Raw genomic sequence first — 19,868 nt, forward strand, 5'->3', positions numbered from 1 at the left:
ATTTACAGTTTACACATAATGATAAAGGTGAGCCCATTTAAGAAAACAGGATATTATGAATAATCGATGTACGTTAGAATCAATGTAACACATTTTGTAAGACATGAGTCCCAACCGGCAGAGATACATATTTAGCAGATAATCTCGGGTGGCTCTGATATGTAAGCCTGGATGAGAAAGCCAGGAAAAGACCACAGGCTGCAGAGACAGACATGGGTTCATGAGGTGGCTCAGTAGCTAAGGAGCTTTGTGGTGAAGCTATTGATCCTCAGAGGGCCTTGGTAATCTCATCTTGAAAGAGGATAACAATACTTATCTAGTTGACATGAAAATACTTATTTCATAATTACTGGGAAAACTTGACACCATGAGAACTATAATTCTGTTGTTTTTCATCTGTCACACAAAGTATATACATAGATTCATTTTTTCCCTCCACATTTGTGTGTTTTGCAGTTTTTTTCTTGTAGCTGATTTCTAATCTCATAGCATTGAGGGTGGGAAACATTCCTGATTAGGATTTCAATTTTCTTAAATTTACCGAGGCTTGATTTGTGATCCAAGATGTGATCTATCATGGAGAATGTTCTGTGTGCACTTGAGAAGAAAATGTATTCTCCTGCTTACAGATGGAATGTCCTATAAACATCAATTAAGCCTATCTAAGCTATCGTGTCATTCAAGGCCTGTTTCCTTACTAATTTTCTGTCTGGACAGACGATCTGTCCATTTAGGTAAGTGGGGTGTTCAAGTCCCCCCAGTATTATTGTGTTACTGTCTATTTCTCCTTTTATGTCTGTTAATATTTGCTCTGTATTTTGAAGTCTGCCTTTACCAGTGAGCTTTCCCATTGGTAATTTTGTTTCTAGTGTTTTGGGCTTTTCCACTTCCTTTGGCTTTTGCTGTAGAGCTGGTTTGATGGTACTGAATTCTTAGCTTTTGCTTGTGTATAAAGCTTTCTATTTCTCTGTAAAATCTGAACAAGAGCCTTGCCAGGTAGAGTATTCTTGGTTGTAGGTTTCTCCCTTTCATCACTTTAAATATATCATGCCTTCTGGCTTGCAGAGTTTCTGCTGAAAAGTCAGCTGACAGTCTTAGGGGATTCCCATGTATATTATTTGTTGCTCTTCCCCTTGTTGCTTTTAATATTTCTTTTTTCTTTTTTGGTCAATCTGACTACTGTGTGTCTCAGCGTGTTCCTCCTTGGGCTTATCCTGTATGGGACTCTCTGTGCTGGGTGACTATTTCCTTTCCCGTGTTTCAGCTATTACCACTTCAAATATTTTCTCAGGCCCTTTCTCTCCCTCTTTTCGAAACTTCTGTGACCCCCCCCATAATGCAAACATTGGTGCATTTAACGTTTCCCAGGGGTTTCTTCCATTCTTTGTCTCATTTATTCTATTGATTCCTTCTAGTGTATTTTTCAATTATTGTTCATCTGTTTGCGCTTTAGATCTTCTAGCTCTTCGTTAAAATTTTTCTGTGTCTTTATTCTTTCTCCAGGTTCTCGGATCCTCTTTACGGTGATTACTCTGCACTCCTTCTCAGATAGGTGGGTTATCTCCACTTCACTTAGCTATTCTATGGGGGTTTTACCTTGTTCCTTTGTCTGGGACATGTTCCTCTGCTGTCTCATTGTTTACATTTCTGTCTGTATTTTTATGTGTATAGGAGCTTAGTTATGCTTCTCCATCTTAGAGAAGGGACCCTCTGTAGGGGATGTCCTTTGTGTCCCAGCAGAGGATCAGGGACCAGTTGGTCCCAGCATAGACTCTGATCTGTGTTATAAACTCAGTTCTGCAGAACTGTACTTTCCTTGCTTCTGGTGTCTGCTCCCTGGTGGGTGAGGCTAGTCTAAGGGCTCTGTGTAGGTTTTCTGGGTGGGAGAGGCTCGTGCCTCCTCACTGGTGTGTGCAGCAGGGTCTTGGCCCTTTGGTGGGCCAAGCTCTGTCAAGGGATGTGTCTAGGGACAGCTGAGAGTCAAGAAGTCTAGGCAACCTGTCTGCTGATGGACAGGGCCATTTCCTACCCCTCTGGTTGTCTGGCCTGAGGCGTCCAGCATTGGAGCTTATAGGCTGTTGGGTGGGGTCTCAGTGCCAAGGACTCAAAATGTCTGACTCCACCCAGCGTTCACATAGGTCCCCACTGTATCAGCCACCAGCTTTTATGATGCCAGAGAACCACAGCTGCCCCTACCTCCCAAGGAGACCCTCCAAGACCAGGAAGTAGGTCTGGCCCAGGCTTGTGTGTAGTCTCAGCTTTTGCCCTGAGCACCTGTGTGTGTCCTCCGAGGGTGGAGGCTGTTTCCCCCATCCTGAGGGGGGAGCTCCTGCAGTTAAGCCCTGCTGGCCTGTAAACCCCAATGCTCTGGAGGCTCCTCCTCCCAAAGACTGACCCCTGCACTGGAGAGCCTGGCATGGGGCTCAGCTTCCACTCCTGTGGGAGAAGTTCTGTGATTTAATTACTGTCCAGTCTGGGGGTGGTCCAGCTGGGTGGCATGGGATCTGATTACACCGTGAGTGCACCTGCCCTTTCGCCTCTTGATTTCGTCTTCATGTCTCTGGATGTAGACTTTTTTTTTGGTGTGCTCAAGAGAGAAGACTGAGTCCTACTCCAGCACCTTGGCTGAAAAAATCTCTGTTCATGGTTCTGGAGGCTGTAAGCCTGGCATCAAGGTGCCATGAAGGTTGGTTTCTGGTGAGAGCTCTCTTGTAGATGGCCATCTTCTCTCGAGTCCTCACGTGGCTTTTCTGAAATCTTATTCTTCCTTACAACAATGGACAGTGTTCCTGTTCTCCTAAGAAGTGAAAGAAGTTCACACAGCACAGGTGGTTCTGGAGGTTTTCCCCCTTTTTGGACTCAAAAACCCTAATAAGGAAACTATCCCTGCTATGCCTAAGATATTTCATTATAATCTGCTGAAGTTTACAAAGTTAAGTGCCAGAACAGACTCAAATTTCTGCTGTACCATCAAGGTTCAAGCTCTTTTTACAGGAAAGAAAAACAATCTGACTGTAATGCAAATATTTATAGAATAACTATAGTGAGTTGCCACTGCAGTTTTTTTTTTTTTTTTTTTCCAGAATTACACTAAAATCCCATAAAGAGCCCTTTTACTCTTGGAAAAGACTGGGTAAATATTTAATTTTTAGTTTTCTTACTTGCCCACCCAATTTTTTGCATGAGTATAATAATGAGAAAAAGGGTTTAAGAGATAAATACAATCCTTGGTAATACTGAAATTATGTTTTGTGTAACCTTTTCCCTGACAATACAAGTTAGTTTTCATACATATAAGATCCTCCCTCTTTCCTTTATTATGGGAGAAAGCAAAGCATGAAAAAAACCTAAGTACACTTTAAACAGGATTACTATTCCTTAAATAACTGAAAACGCCTAATCATTTTTATTTGCCTTACTTGACAAATAAATACAAGAAAGTGTCTATGAAACCACAGGCAATATAATAAACTTTAAAGAATTTATTTTGACTTGACCCACTTATATTTTTCAGAATGGGAATATATACATTATTCACCAATAAATGCTTAATGCTTTAAATTTACAATTATCTTACTTGCAGAAATTTGGAAATCATTCCAATTAAAGTACAAAAGATTTCTTTGTTCTTATATTTAAAATAAAATTTCTATAGCAGCCAAAACCTTTAACCAAAAATTCAGAAGTGCAGTCTCTTAAGTTTAACAAAATGGCTACATTCTAATTTAATTATCTTCATTATTAACACAAGAAAAAAAATGGTGGCTCCTCAAACAAAGCAAACTAGTAACTGGTAGTTTTCTTTTCTGGGCACTCAAAACTGTCTTTATTTCATCTGTTCAAACAGTTGCTCCAACTTTAAAGAAAGTTTTTAAATGGATTTTTGACATTTAATATTGGTGATACTTGCTAAGACTTAAGTACTCCAACAATGAGAATCAGAAAATGACCACAATTAAAATTATCCTAAAGGACTTAGTACTACACAGAGCAATCTGGTATTCAATAGTGTTTTTGAATTACATATTTTTCCACAAACATAGCACCTCATTAAATACCTGGTAAACCACTCTGCAGTCACAGTAAGGGTTGGGAGATTAAGTTCCAAAGAGAATTATGGAATTTGTTAAACATAACATTGCAAGACAAAGCTCAGGTAAAATCAGCATAAGGAATGCAGTCTGTTGATTCTCACACTCTAAAGGGATGGTCATCTATAATGGGCACCATCTTATTAAGACATGGTATTAATACTATGCTTCCAAAATCCAGAGTAGATAAACATGGAAATGGACACCTTCTTTACAAATGATCTATTAAATGTGCCTGTAAAACTTAAAAAAATTTTCCAAAAGATCAGATGAGATATGGTTATTTTATCTCCTTAACCCAGGTAATTCTGTCAAAAAGATGCTAAATGAAGTCCAATCTTAATTCGTAAAGTTTTGGTGTAAAAGCTAATCGAAATCCAGTAGAGTTTAGCTCTCTTCTGAATAATGAAACTGCTACTCACTTTGCTGAGCTGTCACAAGCTGTGCTCCTGACCTGAAGAATCACTTTTCTTGTGCCGAGGGGAGGGAGCAGTCTTTGTAGGAGACGGGGATGCGGCACCAGGTGAGTCAGTTCCTCCATCAGACGTGCCTGGTGAAGATGCCAAGTGAGGGGCTTTCTTTCTTCCGAGGAATCCGCCTCCTTCAAATCCTCCTTTCTTCCGTGACTCCACTTTATTTTCATTTTCATCTTCTGATAACCTTTTCTTGGATTCCAGAAAACCTTCAGCTAGTCTATGAACTTCCACTACACTATCTGATTCTCTCAAGCTTTTAACTTCTGTTCCAGGAGACTTCCTCTCAGACACATTACATTCCCCTGCTGCCCTCTTAACTTCAGCTTGTATTGGACCCAAGTTACCATTTTCAGGGACAGCTCTTTCTATGTTTCTGTTCCAGTTCACAGTCTGGAAGTCCCTATAACTGTGAAAGCTCTCAGTCCTCCTTGCTCTTGCTAACAAAGGACTTTCTCGGTAAGGCCTAATGGAACCATAAGTAGCTGCTTCGTGGATGGTTTCATGGTGCTGGAGCTGAAGACTGAAATACAAAAGTCACATGTCTTCTTGGGAATTTTCAGGGGCACATCTAATTAATTAAACTATCAGTTAAAATGAAATATATATAAAGAATATTATACATAAAAATGTATCTTAGCATGCTATATAAAAATATATCTTAAGCACTCTATATACTATGTGTATAAAATTAACAATGCAAATACCATACATATATTCACAATGAAGCTAGATTCCTGAATAGCTGAAAAAAGCTAGGGGAAAAACACCTTTAAAATCAATGTGGAACTAATATAATTTCAGTATGTGGCCCTTAGTTCACATTTTGGAATTTTTCAAAAATATGCTTAACTAAAAGCATACATGTCGTTGTATTAAAAGTACATACTGTTTAAGACTAAAAGTGTAATCATTTTGGTTAATATGTCCCTGAGACAACAGGAACAAAAGTTCTACATAGCATCTAAGGGGACATGTGATTTTTCTAATTTTCTTTGAATGAATTCTTGATCACGTTAACAGACATCTAAATTGGCAGTAATTCACAAATAAGTCAAAGGGTGAAAGATGTTTTTCTATAAAAGGAAACATGCATGTAGATGAGAAATTTAGTAAAAAAATTTTTTTAAAAATTGAATAGTGACAAAGTATGAATTTAAAATGTACTTTGAAAAATCTGGCTTTCAAAGGTTATGTGATTATAGTATTTTAGCCAATTTTCCAAAAAGCAATCAATTCAGTGCATGAACCTACCTAGAATTTGATTCACGAAGACGGCTATGCTGAACCACAGAAGTTGCTGGACTGATATTAGGAGTAGCGCACCGAGACGTGCTCAGGTCACACTGATCCAGTAATTTGAGTAGTTCTTCTTCAGTTGGACCACCTACATCTTAGGAAAACATACATCACTGTAATCATTTGCATCAAAAGCCTACCCTGTGACGAACACTGTTCTTTAAGGAACCTACCCTTATCCTCACTTTTGTTGACCATATCCATGGCAGTGGTCAGATCCCACATCTGAATGCTGCCGTTTGTGTGGCCTGTGAACAAGTACCGCCTTGGCCTTGAGCCCATCCTGCTGGAACCCTCACATTCTCTTACTGTAAATGAGGATATTGTAGTACAGTCAACAGCTTGGATTTCACAGATTCTGCAAAACATATTGTGCAGTTGTTAACTATGGAGAACAAATCACATTTTATAATTCAGACTTTTGAAATTAATTGCCTCTTTGCAAAGTTATAGTCAAATATTCCACATATATAAAACAGATTTAAAGGGATCAAAGAAAGTCAGTAAAATTCAAGGCTTGTTTCTTTGAACCTAGAGAAAAGGCTCTTATAAAACATTGTATTAAATAATCGAAATAAGACAAATAAATCAATCTTAAAAGTAAATTTAAAAGAGCCTTGATGAGAATTAAGCAATTATTCAAAAGGAAGTTACTACACTAAAAAGGCACAAAGAAACAAAGCAAGTAGGCATGATACTAGAAAAACAATCTTGAAATCATTTAACATTTATGTGAAAATTTTAAAAATCTAAAACCAGAAATGTACAGCTATATGGGGATGTCTAAACAGTATCCTCCAATAGATTAATATTGTTAGTTATTAAAATGCTTTAAGTTATTTTCATTGATTTTTTTTCATAAAAGATAAATAGTAATCCACATTTGACAAATGAGAGGACAAGTAAATAATGTCAGTAAATGATGTGCCAAAGTCATAGAAAGGTTAACAAAATTGTACTTGATTGAAATATTTATCCCAGCCCACTTTAAAAAGAGAAAAAAAGATTAAGAACAATTAATGCCAGGCAAATCCAAGGTCAGAAAATGAAGAGGAAACACGATTCATATTAATAAGAGAGACACAGGCACAGAATATGAAGCTTAGTTGAGCTTCCCAGCAAGCAGGGAAAGGGAGAGTGAAGGGGAGAGTTGATTCCTGCAGAGTGATAGAAGCTATCCCAGTCTCATTCCCAACCTCAAGGGAAAAGCTTGTAACATTTTACAACTGAGTGTGAAGTTTGTATAATTACTTTTGCAGATATTATTCATCAGGTTAAAGAATGTGCTTTAAGTGCTGCTGCTGCTGCTAAGTCACTTCAGTCGTGTCCGACTCTGTGCAGCCCCATAGATGGCAGCCCGCCACGCTCTCCCGTCCCTGGGATTCTCCAGGCAAGAATACTGGAGTGGGTTGCCATTTCCTTCTCCAATGCATGAAAGTGAAAAGTGAAAGTAATGCTCAGTCGTGTCCGACTCCTAGCGACCCCATGGACTGCAGCCCACCAGGCTCCTCCATCCATGGGATTTTCCAGGCAAGAGTACTGGAGTGGGGTGCCACTGCCTTCTCTATTATTAAGTGCTAGGATTCTTTTTTTTTTTTTTCAGTCAAATGGTTGCTAAACTGTCAAATGTTTTTTCTGTGTTTATCAAGATGATCATTTTTCAATATTATGTATGAACTGACAAAATATTTTTTAAAATCTTGATTCCTGTTTACAACCACTACAGTCAGCTCTCCATGATGTGGAACCCACACAGACAGAGCGCTGAGTGCATGTATCATTTTATATATGGGACCTGAGTATGGTGGGATTTTGGTTTCTGCCTGCAGGGGGAGGTTCTGGAGACAGAGGGCCCACTGAATAGAATTAAGAAAACAGGGACAGTCACATGCAGTCAGTGAGATCAGCACACACCTTCATACCATGCACAAAAATAAACTCAAATGGCTTAAAGACTTAATGTAAAATACACGATACCATAAAACTAGAAGAGAACGCAGGCCAAACAGTCTGACAAATTGTACAAACATCTAATAAAATGTTTTTTGATGTCAGTTGCCCAAGACGATAGAAATAAAAACAAACAAACTGGATCTAATCAAACTTACAAGCCTTTGTACAGCAAAAGAAACCATAAACAAAACGGAAACAAAATCTACAGACTGAGAATAAATATTTGCAAGTGATTTGACCCACAAGGGCTTAATTTCCAGAATATACAAACAGCTCATAAAACTAAAAAAAACCAACCCAATCAAAAAGCAGTAATACGTAAATAAACATTTTTCCAAAGACATACAGATGGCCAACAGGCACGTGGAAAGCTGCTCATTATTTCTGCTTATTAGAGAAATGCAAATCAAAACTACAATGAGGTACCAGCTCACACAGGTTAGAATCGCCATCATTAAAAATATCTACAAATAACAAAATGCTGGAGAGGGTGTGGAGAAGCGAGAACCTTCATGCACTGTTGGCAGGAATGTAAACTGGTAAAGCCAGTATGGAGAACAGTATGGCAACTACACCAAGAATTGCCATAGGATCCAGCAATCCCACTCCTGGGCATATATATCCAGACAAAACTAGAATTCAAAAAGATACATGCACCCCTACGTACACAGCCACACTGTTTACAATAGTCAAGACATGGAAATAACCTAAATATCCAGTGACAGATCGATGGATAAAGATAATGTAGTTATATACAATGAACTATTACTCAGCCAGACCTAGAGATTTTCATACTAAAAGAAGTCAGAAAAACAAATACCACATGACATCGCTTATGTGTATAAATCTAAAATATGACACAAATGAATTTATTTATGAAACAGAAACAGACTCGCAGACGGAGAATAGACTTGTGGTTGCCAAGGGAGAGGATGGATGGATGGTTAGTTTGAGCTTAGTAGATCTATTAGTCGCTCAGTGGTGTCTGACTCTTTGCAACCCCATGGACTGTAGTCCATCAGGCTCCTCTGTCCATGAGATTTTCTAGGCAAGAATAGTGGAGTGGGGTGCCATTAACTACAGGGAACTATATACAAAATCTTGTGACAAACCATAGTGGTAAAGAATATGAAAAAGTTGTGTGTGTGTGTATGTATAAAAAACAATCACTTTGCTGTAGAATAGAAATAAATACAACAGTGTAAAGGAATCATATTTCCAAAAAATAAAATTTTTTAAAAAGTACAGAAAGCCTAAATGTGTGAAAATAAACATATGATTTGGTTCTTTTAATTTTTCCTATAGGACAGAGTCCTTAGAATTACTTCCTCCTTTAAAAGATTTTACAGGTTCTTCTCCCTGCTCACTTTTACCACTGTCAAATTACCTCCCCTTTTGTAAGACAAACATTGACTTCTGAACATAGAATCTTTTCAGTAATGTGTTACCTTTTCCCAGTAGATGACAGTCTTACAAACAGTTTATTAGTGATGGGAACAACTTTCTGGATAAACACCTGTTGATCATCTCGTTCTCCAAAAGGTCCTTGATCAGAAAACATAAAACACTGATATAAGTGTAAGTTGATATTTTTTGCAATTTTTTAGATTTCTAATGCCTGGAACAAAAGTACTCAATAAATATGTCAATGCTACACCTTTCAGTTACACAATGTTATGTGTCAATTATATCTCAATAGTTGGAAAAAAAAAATTTGCTGTCAAAACTGTAAACTTTCAGTGCCTATCATCACAGTGGGAAGTGGGTTCACAGGGCAACTGTTAAAACTGACAACACTGAGCAGTTCCCGCTCTAAAGATACTAAGACTGGTAGTGCAATTCTCACAAGCAGCTTACATTTTTTAAAGATAACTATTTTGAAGTCTTTACTGTGGGTGCATATTCATTTAACAGTTTCATGCATAAACAATTCTCATGCACTCCTTACATTCCACCAGTGCTGTAAGTTCTGCCTATACAGGTGATCTAGAAGGCACATTAATTAACGAACAGGTCCTACAGAACTATTAAAAGTACAGTGGGCATAATACATATACATTACAGATTGTTTCAAATGGATCTTTAAGGAAAAGAATCTACTTCTATGAAGATTCTGTGTGTGTATATATGGTGTGTTACGGTGTATGGAGAAACTGATTTAACTTTATATACCTTTTGCTAAAATCAGAGTCTTTCAGTAGAGACATGCTATACTATTTCCTGACGAATGCCATCAAAACCACTCTCAGAATCTAAGAACATCAGCCCCTTTCCAGCTTCAAAGTTATTTTCAGGTTAATTATTAGCAACTATGGAAAAAAAGTATTTCAAGTTTCAAATGTGTATAGCCATCATGGCTTCTAATTTTTTTTTAAAAAGTGGTATTTGGAGATGGTATCACTTAGGAAATGCTAGTAAAGATGAAAAATCTGCTCTCAACTTTTTAACAACTAAAAATAATTCCATAATACATATCTTCCTGAGCTTATGATGGGGTTATGACTTACAATACTGAAAATACCATTAAGTCAAAACTGCATTTAGTACTAAACATCACAGCTTAGCCTAGCCTACATTAAATGTGCTCAGAACACTTACATTAGCCTTCAGGTGGGCAAAGCCATCTAACACAAAGCCTATTTTATGATAAAGTGTTGAATACCTCATATAATTTACTGAATACTGAAAGTGAGAAAGAGAATGGCTGTGTGCATACAGACTGATTCCAAGCATATCACTTGTTTACCCTTGTGGTCATAGGGCTGACTGGGAACTTACCAGGCCTGCTGCTGCTGCCCAGCATCACGAGGGAATATGGTACCACACATCCCTAGCCCGGGAAAAGATCAAACTTCAAAGTACTGGTTCTACTGAATGACTGTCACACTTTTGTACCATCATAAAGTCAAAAAATATCATCTGTATAATTTTTTGACTTTAGATAACTTAATCAGAAAAACACACTAAGCTTCTGTTTTAAATAAGTTTAAAAGTGAAAATGAAGGATTTATATTTAGAACTCTTATTTTTTAGGTTCCTACTACCAATAATACATTTCTTCAGCACTGCCTTCATAGTACTTGAGAATGACCACCTATGTCGTTCCCAGAGGAGTAGCTTCCGTGGCTTTCTGTCTCTTCCAGAGACAGGATCTTGAACGATGCTAAAGGAGTAGAACCCGGCTGAGTAGAGATCATTCCTCTGAATCGTGTTACTGTCCACGTCCGGACATGATTATTATCTGCACAAACTAGAAGAGAAAGAGAACACACAGAGTTTTTAAATACAGATTGTAAGAGTACCAACAACATCACTTTTATAAATACATTTTAATTTTTTTCACTTGATCTACAGTAAGTAGATCACAGCACATTTTGAGTGACAAAACAACTTACTTATCTTAAAATCATACTTAATTTCTACCTAGCCAACAAAAATGAGATAACAGAATATGGTTTACCTTGCTGCAAATATAAGGTATATAAGTTAATCTATGGATCCTTAGGGTATAGATTTAGAAAAGGTTAAAAAAAAAGGTGTACGTAAAAGAGATGTTGAATATTTTCTGTTCTGTTGGTAAACTACACTGTAGACAAGTTGCCTACTTTATTTTTTCCAACCATATAAACGGTTTCCGCTTATGTTACTCAAATATCAAACAATTAAGACCAGGAGTTACTGAAAATTTATTGGCACAAATGACATTTGTCCCAAAACTTGCTGTTCATTCAGTTACATCACGGAAAATTAAGATTTCATTACTAAAGTTGAGAATTATTTTTATATAAGAGTCTGTATTTAAGAAACATATTTCAATTAGCTTAATTTATTTTTCCATAGTAATAATATTAAGCAGTTATATACTGAGATATCTCCGAATAAGTAATCTGTTTTCTGTTGGTTTTGTCTGAATAGATACCCTATTAAAATATATAAACAATTATAACATTAATGCAAGAGTTCTTGCATGTACTTTTGTGGCATGCTTTAATAAAAAAAATTACTAACTTGTCTTTCATTATGAAGTCATCAGTATATACTATGAAATTATCCAAAATTTCTTTTATACACACATTTCCTCCTGGATAAGTGTCACAGTTGCACATTTTAAACAGAAGTTTAGAAATTTAATTTTAAGCAAACAGCAATAAGAATAAAAAGTGTACATATTATACAGCAAAATTCTCAATTCTCGGAATACTAGTTTTCTGGTGAAAAAGAAGACATGTAGTTCTAGGCTATTTAATCAGCTTCACGGGAAATAATTTCCTGATTTCATTATTAAACTTAAGAGGATTCAGAAAAATAACTGAAATACTTTTAGCTGACTCAAAAATGCAATTATGAAATTTGTTAGTATGAACCATCATCTAACATTTACAACATTGAAACTAACACTAAGGGAAACAGAATGTAATTACATACACGTTCATATCCACCAGGTGGCAGAGTAACACAGTTGAGTACATATAAAATACCCCAGATTTTTGGCTAACCTGGGTATTTTTCTTGACAAATTTAGATTTCAAACCTCTACAGATATGTTAAAATGCAAACTTTACCAAGTAATTCTTAGACATCACATCCAATATTAACATCATTACCATCAAAACAGTATTAACTGCTCTTTAGTGCGGCACTGTCATTTAAATATCAAAATGGTCTAGCAAAGGAATAGTCTGTTTTTCTCACAGGATCATATTGTGTTGTTTCATTTATTCACAAGAACTATGCTAAGTGCTGACGACAGGGTGGAGAACGAAAGTTGCTGCTGCTGTAGAAACCTATATTCTAAAAGAGGGAGAAAGAGAAATTAGAAAACCAGTCTGTGAAGAAAACAAACGGCCGCTGACAGCACCAGCTGCCTGGACAGCGGTCTGGCTAGGTTAGACGGAGCGGCCAAGGAGGCCTCGCGGGGAGGAGCCTGGAGCGGGACTTGACTGGCAAGGAGAGGCAGCCAGACAAACACCTAGGAAAGCACATTTCAAATGGGAAGAACAAGGTCAGAGGTTCTAAGGCATTTTTAAGGAACAGAAGAGCCAATGAGCTAGGGTATCACGCGTGATAAGAAAAGTGACAAGGGAGGCTGAGAGAAGAGATCCGAAAGCTAAGCAGGATCCAGAACAGGAAGCGCCATGTTAATTTATTTATTCTACATACAATAGATCTGGTTTGCATTTCTAAAGGTATTTCTGCCTGTTGTGTGGAACGTGAGCCATAGAGAGCCAAGACAGAAACAGGGAACAAACTGAGAAGCTCAGCAACCTAGGGGAGAAATGCTGATTTGAGCTACCAGGTTGGCACCAATGGACACACAGTGAAGTACTCAGACGTGTGATGTATGCTAAAGCAAAGAAATGGGAGTCACTGACGGACTCCACATATTGAGGCAGGGAAGTGACAGAAAGGGAGGAATCAAGCCTGATTCCTAGATTTTCAGCTTGGGTATAAATGATTAGTGATACTGTGTAATAAGATGGCTTCTGAGAGAGAAATCAAAAGTACCATTTTATCCACCGGGTTAATTTAGAGATGCCTCTTAAACCTACAACCAAATCCTAAGGACAAGCACTATATATACAAGTCTGGAAGTCTGTGGATGGTCACAGGTGGAAGGAAAGTCTGGAAGTCACTGGCATATAGATGATAACATTCAAATCACCAGGGAAAGAAAGTACAGACAAATAAGAATGGAGAATCTAGAAAAAGATTTAAGGCAAACAACACTTAGTAACTGGGCAAAAGAGGAAGAACCAGCCATACAGAGTAAGAAAGACTCCTCAGTGAGGCAGATGTTAGATGAGTACTGCTTTATAAAAGATTAAAAAAAGAGATTGTTGTGGGAAGGCATCATTACATCCAAAACAGTGAGACATTCAATAAAAGCAGTCATCCATCCATCTACCCTTCTACCCATCATCCATCCATATATGGACAAGGTATTTCAGCTCCATTTAATGTTTAATTAGTGAAACATGCACCACCTTTTTATATTAGGTAGTCTTATATAAACAAAGTTGATATATGAAAATGATGTTCATAAAAATTTAAATTAGGCAAGAACTGATCTACAAAAGATTTAATGCAAAATTGTTTCATAAATGCAAACACTACTGATATACCAGACAATTCAATTTTTGTAAGGTCTTCCAGAAATTATCTATCATATACAATAATTTCACAGTGAAATTTTACTTTTTGATCATTTTATGTTGTGTCATCCTAATTTTGCTTTAAAATCTGTAATTAATTTTTTAAATATCAAATTGGTATCTAAATTTTTTAAAAATCTATGACTATATAGAATAGAAAGTCCCTCAATCACGTCCAGCTCTTTGCAACCCCAGACACTATACAGTCCATGGAACTCTCCAGGCCAGAATACTGGAATGGGGAGCCTTTCCCTTTCTCCAGGGGATCTCCCCAACCCAGGGATCGAACCCAAGTCTCCCGCACTGCAGACAGACTCTTTACCAACTAAGGCACCGGGGAAGCCCTCTATGACCATGAAAAACAATAAACCCAAAAATGTTATTTTCTTCACACCTTTTTACACGTTTTCTAACTTTTAACATTAGTAGTTGATGTTAGACTACCAACATTCTACTAATTTAGCATTAAACCTTAAGACAACCAAATTTATATTAAATTCATATAATATATTAAATTCATATAAATTTCTCTAATAAAAAATTCTTCTCAACAGGATTGAGAAATTTTCTGAAGTAAAACATGCCATAAGAACAGACTATTATAATAAAGAGTAAATGAAAGATACAATACCTTCTAAATTTATGTATACTACAGCCAGACAAGATCAAAGAAAATCATGATATTTTCACAGTATTAAGAGAAAATCACAGTATTTATTAAACTTTTCTACCATTTTTTTTGGTATGCCTATACATAAAACACTGCTTTTGTATTCTTTTAATCTGTAGGAGTCTAGAAAATTATACCCAAGGCAAGGTTTCATATGAGGCAGCCCACCTTACCAATACCAATAAAATTGCTTCACCTGATACCAGATGCTTCTCTGACAGCATGATTTTTGTGACGGGACTTCGGTGAACAGTAAATGTCTGAAAAAGCTGAGGGCCTGACCCAACTGTCTCTGGGTGCTGCACAATGACGCGTACTGCACCAGAACTCGTACCATAGGCAATCTCGATCCAGTTACCACTGACACCTACACAAAATCAAAAGTGGAAGGTGAAATAATAGAGGACGATCAACAGAAAGCTGCCCTTGCAAGTGTTCTCTGTGACAGAAGAGGCAGAGCTGGATTCAGCACTGGTATCAGCCCAAATCCAGCTCAGCACAGAAATCTTAAGACTTCTTTGACCGTCTTAAATGCCTTACTTCCTTTATAAATCGCTTCCTAACACTCACTCCACTGTACGGTGTGTTAGATTCTATCACAGCAACTGTAACCCCCCAGTTCTCTCTCTACCTCTACTCTTTATTGATCAAACTGAATCATAATCATTTTAGGTCTAAAACACCTTACAGAGTGCCTTGCCTGAGACATAGTAGGTACTCATTAACTGCTTAAAGAATAAATCTGATATGCTAAGAACACCACTGATACAACACAGTATTCCAAAAGTGGCACTCCATATGACTTCTAGCCTAGAATGACCACCTGTGTTACTTCTGCTACAACATTAAACCTTCTCTTTGAGTAATCAAGTACAGTAATTACTTGTACATATACAAGTAATATGCTCTTCAACAGTTTCAAAGCTGTTAACTAGGGAACAAATATACCCATTACACTGCTGACATCACACTTACCTATGCTGTCTCTTTTAATTATGTGCAAGTAATTCATCATGTTAGGTTCTTGTGTGAATTTTTTTCTCAAACAGGTACCCAGATTCCATCACATATTTAAAGACAGAATGGAGTTCAGGGATCGATAGCCTTTCAAAGCTTCACAGAGAACCTCTTACTTTAATAGCTGTTGTTTCTGATCAACCCAAAAATATTTGAATCAAGAAAGAAAGGGCAGGCTATGGAAAACACTTCTCAAAATTTAAGGCAACTACACCCTCATGTCTTAAAAGAAGATACTGCCACCACTCCCTTTTAAATTGTGGGGGCAGAGGGGGTACATACTTCATTCTAGAGCAGGGGTCAGCAAACTTTCTGTAAAAGGCTAAACAGCAAACAGTTTAAACTTTGCATGCCGAACTGTCTCTGTGACAACCACTCAACTCTGACACAGCTGCACAAAAGCAGCCAAAGACAATACATAAAACTTATCAATGAAAAGAACATGGGTTTGCTGACTTCTGCTCTGCAGCAATATAATTTAAGTTCTACCATAATTTCAATCAAAATCATCTGTGTACACCAGAATATTTTTCTTTCATACAGAAGATAATGATTTCTTACAATCAATTGAATAATATGATTCGACACAAGTAATATATTCAACCTGTTAATATTACTGGCCACATGTAAATATTTCCTGGAATTCCTTTCATTATAGATAATTTTTCAGTTCCCCATTTATGTTTATCCTTCACTCTAGAATACAAAAATTCTTAATAATTCACAGAACTAGTTTGTTAATTTCACTGCAATGGCCTCTGAAAGAGAAGTTATGGGTACTGGTATTTTCCAAAACTTAAATTTGAAATTTCCCAGAGAAATAAGCTCATTTTCCAATAGAGATTAATAGTCTAAAAGTTTCTGTTGTTGTTAAAAAGATAAAGCTCTTAATGTCAAAATGAAATCAGCGATCACAGGAAGGTAAATGTGCAGCTAAGTTTTAAAAATAATTTTAGTTATTATTATTATCATAAAAATTAACAATACAATTCAGAAGAAGAAAAGTTCTAATTTTCTACCCAAGAGTATGTTTATTGGTCATGTTTGACCTCAATCTAAAACCAAACATCAACTTCAGACTAAAAGAGATGAAATCCTAGCACTGCAGCTTACCAAAACAAAGGACCAGATTGGTATTAGAATAAGCCAATGAATAAACATACAGAAAACAACATCAATAGCTGATAATAATTTTGATATGCACTAACTTGTTTTGGGTGTGAGGTAAACACTCAGAGCAGTAATAGCATCATTTGAGGAGTCATGATAAAGTTCAGTTACAAGAAGATCATTATCCTTCATTCGCAATGGGAACTTCTGCATATCTAAAAAGGAAAAATAGTATGAAAATAAATAATAAATCTAAAACTTAAGTTAGTATTTTCTTGTTTTCATTTAAAAAGTCGTACTAAACAGAGCCATACTAAGTGTCTGACCACTTACCTATATAGTATATTGATCCATTGTTACATCCCAGCAGAAGGAATGAGCCAGCAGTGTCATAACTAGTTATAGGGACAACGTCTTGAACCTGATGTAGTAGGATATTGTTAGATGTCAGATGTTAATTACAATCTATATTTTCTGCTCAATTTCCTCAAATTTTTTATTCAATAAAGAAGATACTTAATTAGGGCTTAGAACATGGACTTCCTTTACACACACACACACATCCATGGGGAATTCTGAAGAACCACCAATATAGTCCCCTTTAAAGCTTTTTTCTAAAAAAAAAAAAACTTATTTCCAACAGCAGCAGTTTCCTTTCAGAACTGAGTTGGGTTATCTCCATTTTCTGCACATGACCATGAGGTTAGAGCACATATTAGGACTGGAAAACTAAATCTGATCCAGGCCCCTTTCTCCCTTCTCTTTCTCAAATAAGACATGAAATGACCTGCCCAGAATTAGAATCATAAAACAGATCAGCCAACTTCAAGACAGTACTTGCTCCCTTGATACACTGTCATTTCTGCGCAAAGGCAGCATTCTCTATCTCCCCCCTGAAGACTTCACCTCTATATTCTAGGAAACGGCCAACCAAGTTCTCAGATGCTTTTTTCAAGCACTAGAATAAAAAGTATGGAGAAGGCAATGGCAACCCACTCCAATACTCTTGCCTGGAGAATCCCAGGGACAGAGGAGCCTGGTGGGCTGCCGTCTATGGGGTTGCAGAGAGTCGGACACGACTGAAGCAACTTAGCAGCAGCTTAGCAGAATAAAAAAAATCAGTTTACCAAGCACATCAGACTAGTTACAAATTAATGAATGCTTATGTTTGTGCTAAGAGAAAAGCAAAGGGCATGATTTTTACTGTAAAACAAAACGAAAACCAGAAAGTCTTACTGAGTACTGGCATAAGATCAAACTGAATCGCCCTTATGTACAGCCAGACCAGGCATGCATGTGAAACTTTACACACTCAACATTCACATTATACACTTTTTATGTACTAGATATTATCCAGGTGAACAGGTACTGGAATGGATAAGGGATGTGAAATACTACTTCTGCTCCGTAGGCGCTTTGAAATTCACGGGCAAGAAAGAAAAAAAAGACAATTACAGTGTGTCAAGCACTAAAATAGGATGTGCCATACAACCGTGGAGGAAGAAAGGACTCCTGTTTCAACTCCATTCCAGGGAGAAGGACAAAGATCAAGGAAAAGTTCAAAAAGGAAGTAACATTTGAAAACAAAACAAATCAATAACTAGGAGTTAGGTAGAGAAAGGGAAAAACACACATCTGAAGAACAGCAAGTACAGCACAGAACCTATGCCAGTTCTAACTAAAAACCAAATTTAAAAACGACTCCTATAAGCTGTTCATGTTCACAGCCCTAATTTCTGTGTGCCTTCTGGTGTCATGCTTGGTTATAAGTCACACTAGCACTACCTCTGCAGAGACTTGATGGCCACCCTCAACCCCAGGTCAGGTTTCTGTTTCATCAGAGCCAACAGGTTCAGAGGCAGGTAGTCACTGAGAACTCTCTGGTGATGAGTCAAGAGGTCTGAAGAAAGGAGGGGAGGCTGCTTCACTGATGTATTTTCTTATATCAATTGTATCTTTTTAGTTCAGGTACTCCAGAAAGTGCTTCAGTTCTACCCCAGAGTCTTCACAGTCAAAGGATAGGGGTAGGTAAGGCCATGAGATTCCTCTCTCTCTAGACCATTTTTCAGTGAAAGGCTGGCAGCAGCCTGGAGCTTTCCCCGGCACATCCCAGACAGACATTTGACCTCCTATTCTCTGGGAAGGTGGGCGCCAGGATTAGAGCCTTCCTAATCCTGGAGCAGTGACGGATTTCCTCTTCTTAAGCTCTAAAATCACTGCTGATGCTGACTGCAGCCATGAAACTAGAAGAAAACTGCTTCTTGACAGAAAGCTATGACAAACCTAGACAGTGTGTTAAAAAGCAAAGACATCACTTTGCTGACAAAGGTTCATAGAGTCAAGGCTATGGTCTTTCCAGTAGTCATGTACAGATGTGAGAGCTGGACAATAAAGACAGCTGAGCACCAAAGAATTGATGCTTTTGAACTGTGGTGTTAGAGAAGACTCTTGACAGTCCTTTGGAAAGCAAAGAGGTCAAACCAATCAATCTTAAAGGACATCAACCCTGAATACCCTTCAGAAGGACTGATGCTGAAGCCAAAGCTCCAATAACTTTGGCCACCTGATAGGAATAGCTGATTTATTGGAAAAGACCCTGATGCTGAGAAAGACTGAGGGCAAGAGGAGAAGAGGACAACAAGATGAGGTGGTTGGATGGCATCACTGATTCAAGCGACATGAACCTGGGCAAACTCCAGGAGACGGTGAGGGACAGGGAAGCCTGGCATGCTACAGTCCTTGATGTTGCAAAAAATCACACATGACTTGGTGACTGAACACCACCACCACCTCCTTCCTGCACCCCAACCACGTCCTGCTCTTCTCATGTCCACCTCAGCACAAGGAGAACAGAGAAAGCAGAGGACATGTGAAGTTAGGTTACAAGGGAGGTGGTACCAAGATCTCTCCCAGCGTAAGCAAGGAGGCAGTCATTTTGCGGCCTTCTCTTCTTTACCCCAATGACTTCCTGTCAAGAACCTGAGAAACCACACTGATCAGTACATGTGGTTCCATCATGGTGATCACAAACCTAAGGTGGAAGTGACTTTTCTCTCCTAAGGTAGTTCAGTGATTATCATTAATGTCTATGTAAAAATTTAAA

At 37.6% G+C, this 19,868-nt stretch overlaps 1 protein-coding gene across 6 annotated transcripts in view; it reads right to left on the reverse strand.

The window, feature by feature from the left end:
• KCTD3 (potassium channel tetramerization domain containing 3) overlaps positions 1-19,868 on the reverse strand; it is a 67,622-nt gene continuing 47,754 nt past the window's right edge. For 3 of the 6 annotated variants that reach the window (XM_040262872.1, XM_040262873.1, XM_040262875.1), the window contains 8 exons: positions 17,099-17,186; positions 16,864-16,980; positions 14,835-15,005; positions 10,911-11,066; positions 9,265-9,361; positions 6,037-6,221; positions 5,819-5,951; positions 1-5,087 (listed from right to left, as the gene is read on the reverse strand). In XM_040262872.1, coding sequence (XP_040118806.1) covers positions 4,526-5,087; positions 5,819-5,951; positions 6,037-6,221; positions 9,265-9,361; positions 10,911-11,066; positions 14,835-15,005; positions 16,864-16,980; positions 17,099-17,186 — 1,509 coding nt within the window. In that variant the 3' untranslated portion in view covers positions 1-4,525. Of the gene's footprint in view, positions 5,088-5,818; positions 5,958-6,036; positions 6,222-9,264; positions 9,362-10,910; positions 11,067-14,834; positions 15,006-16,863; positions 16,981-17,098; positions 17,187-19,868 lie in introns of all 6 variants that reach the window. The other 3 variants (XM_040262871.1, XM_040262874.1, XM_040262870.1) reach the window with 2 other exon arrangements.

This window comes from Oryx dammah, unplaced genomic scaffold (genome assembly GCF_014754425.2).
Source record: "Oryx dammah isolate SB20612 unplaced genomic scaffold, SCBI_Odam_1.1 HiC_scaffold_21, whole genome shotgun sequence".
NCBI lineage: Eukaryota > Metazoa > Chordata > Mammalia > Artiodactyla > Bovidae > Oryx > Oryx dammah.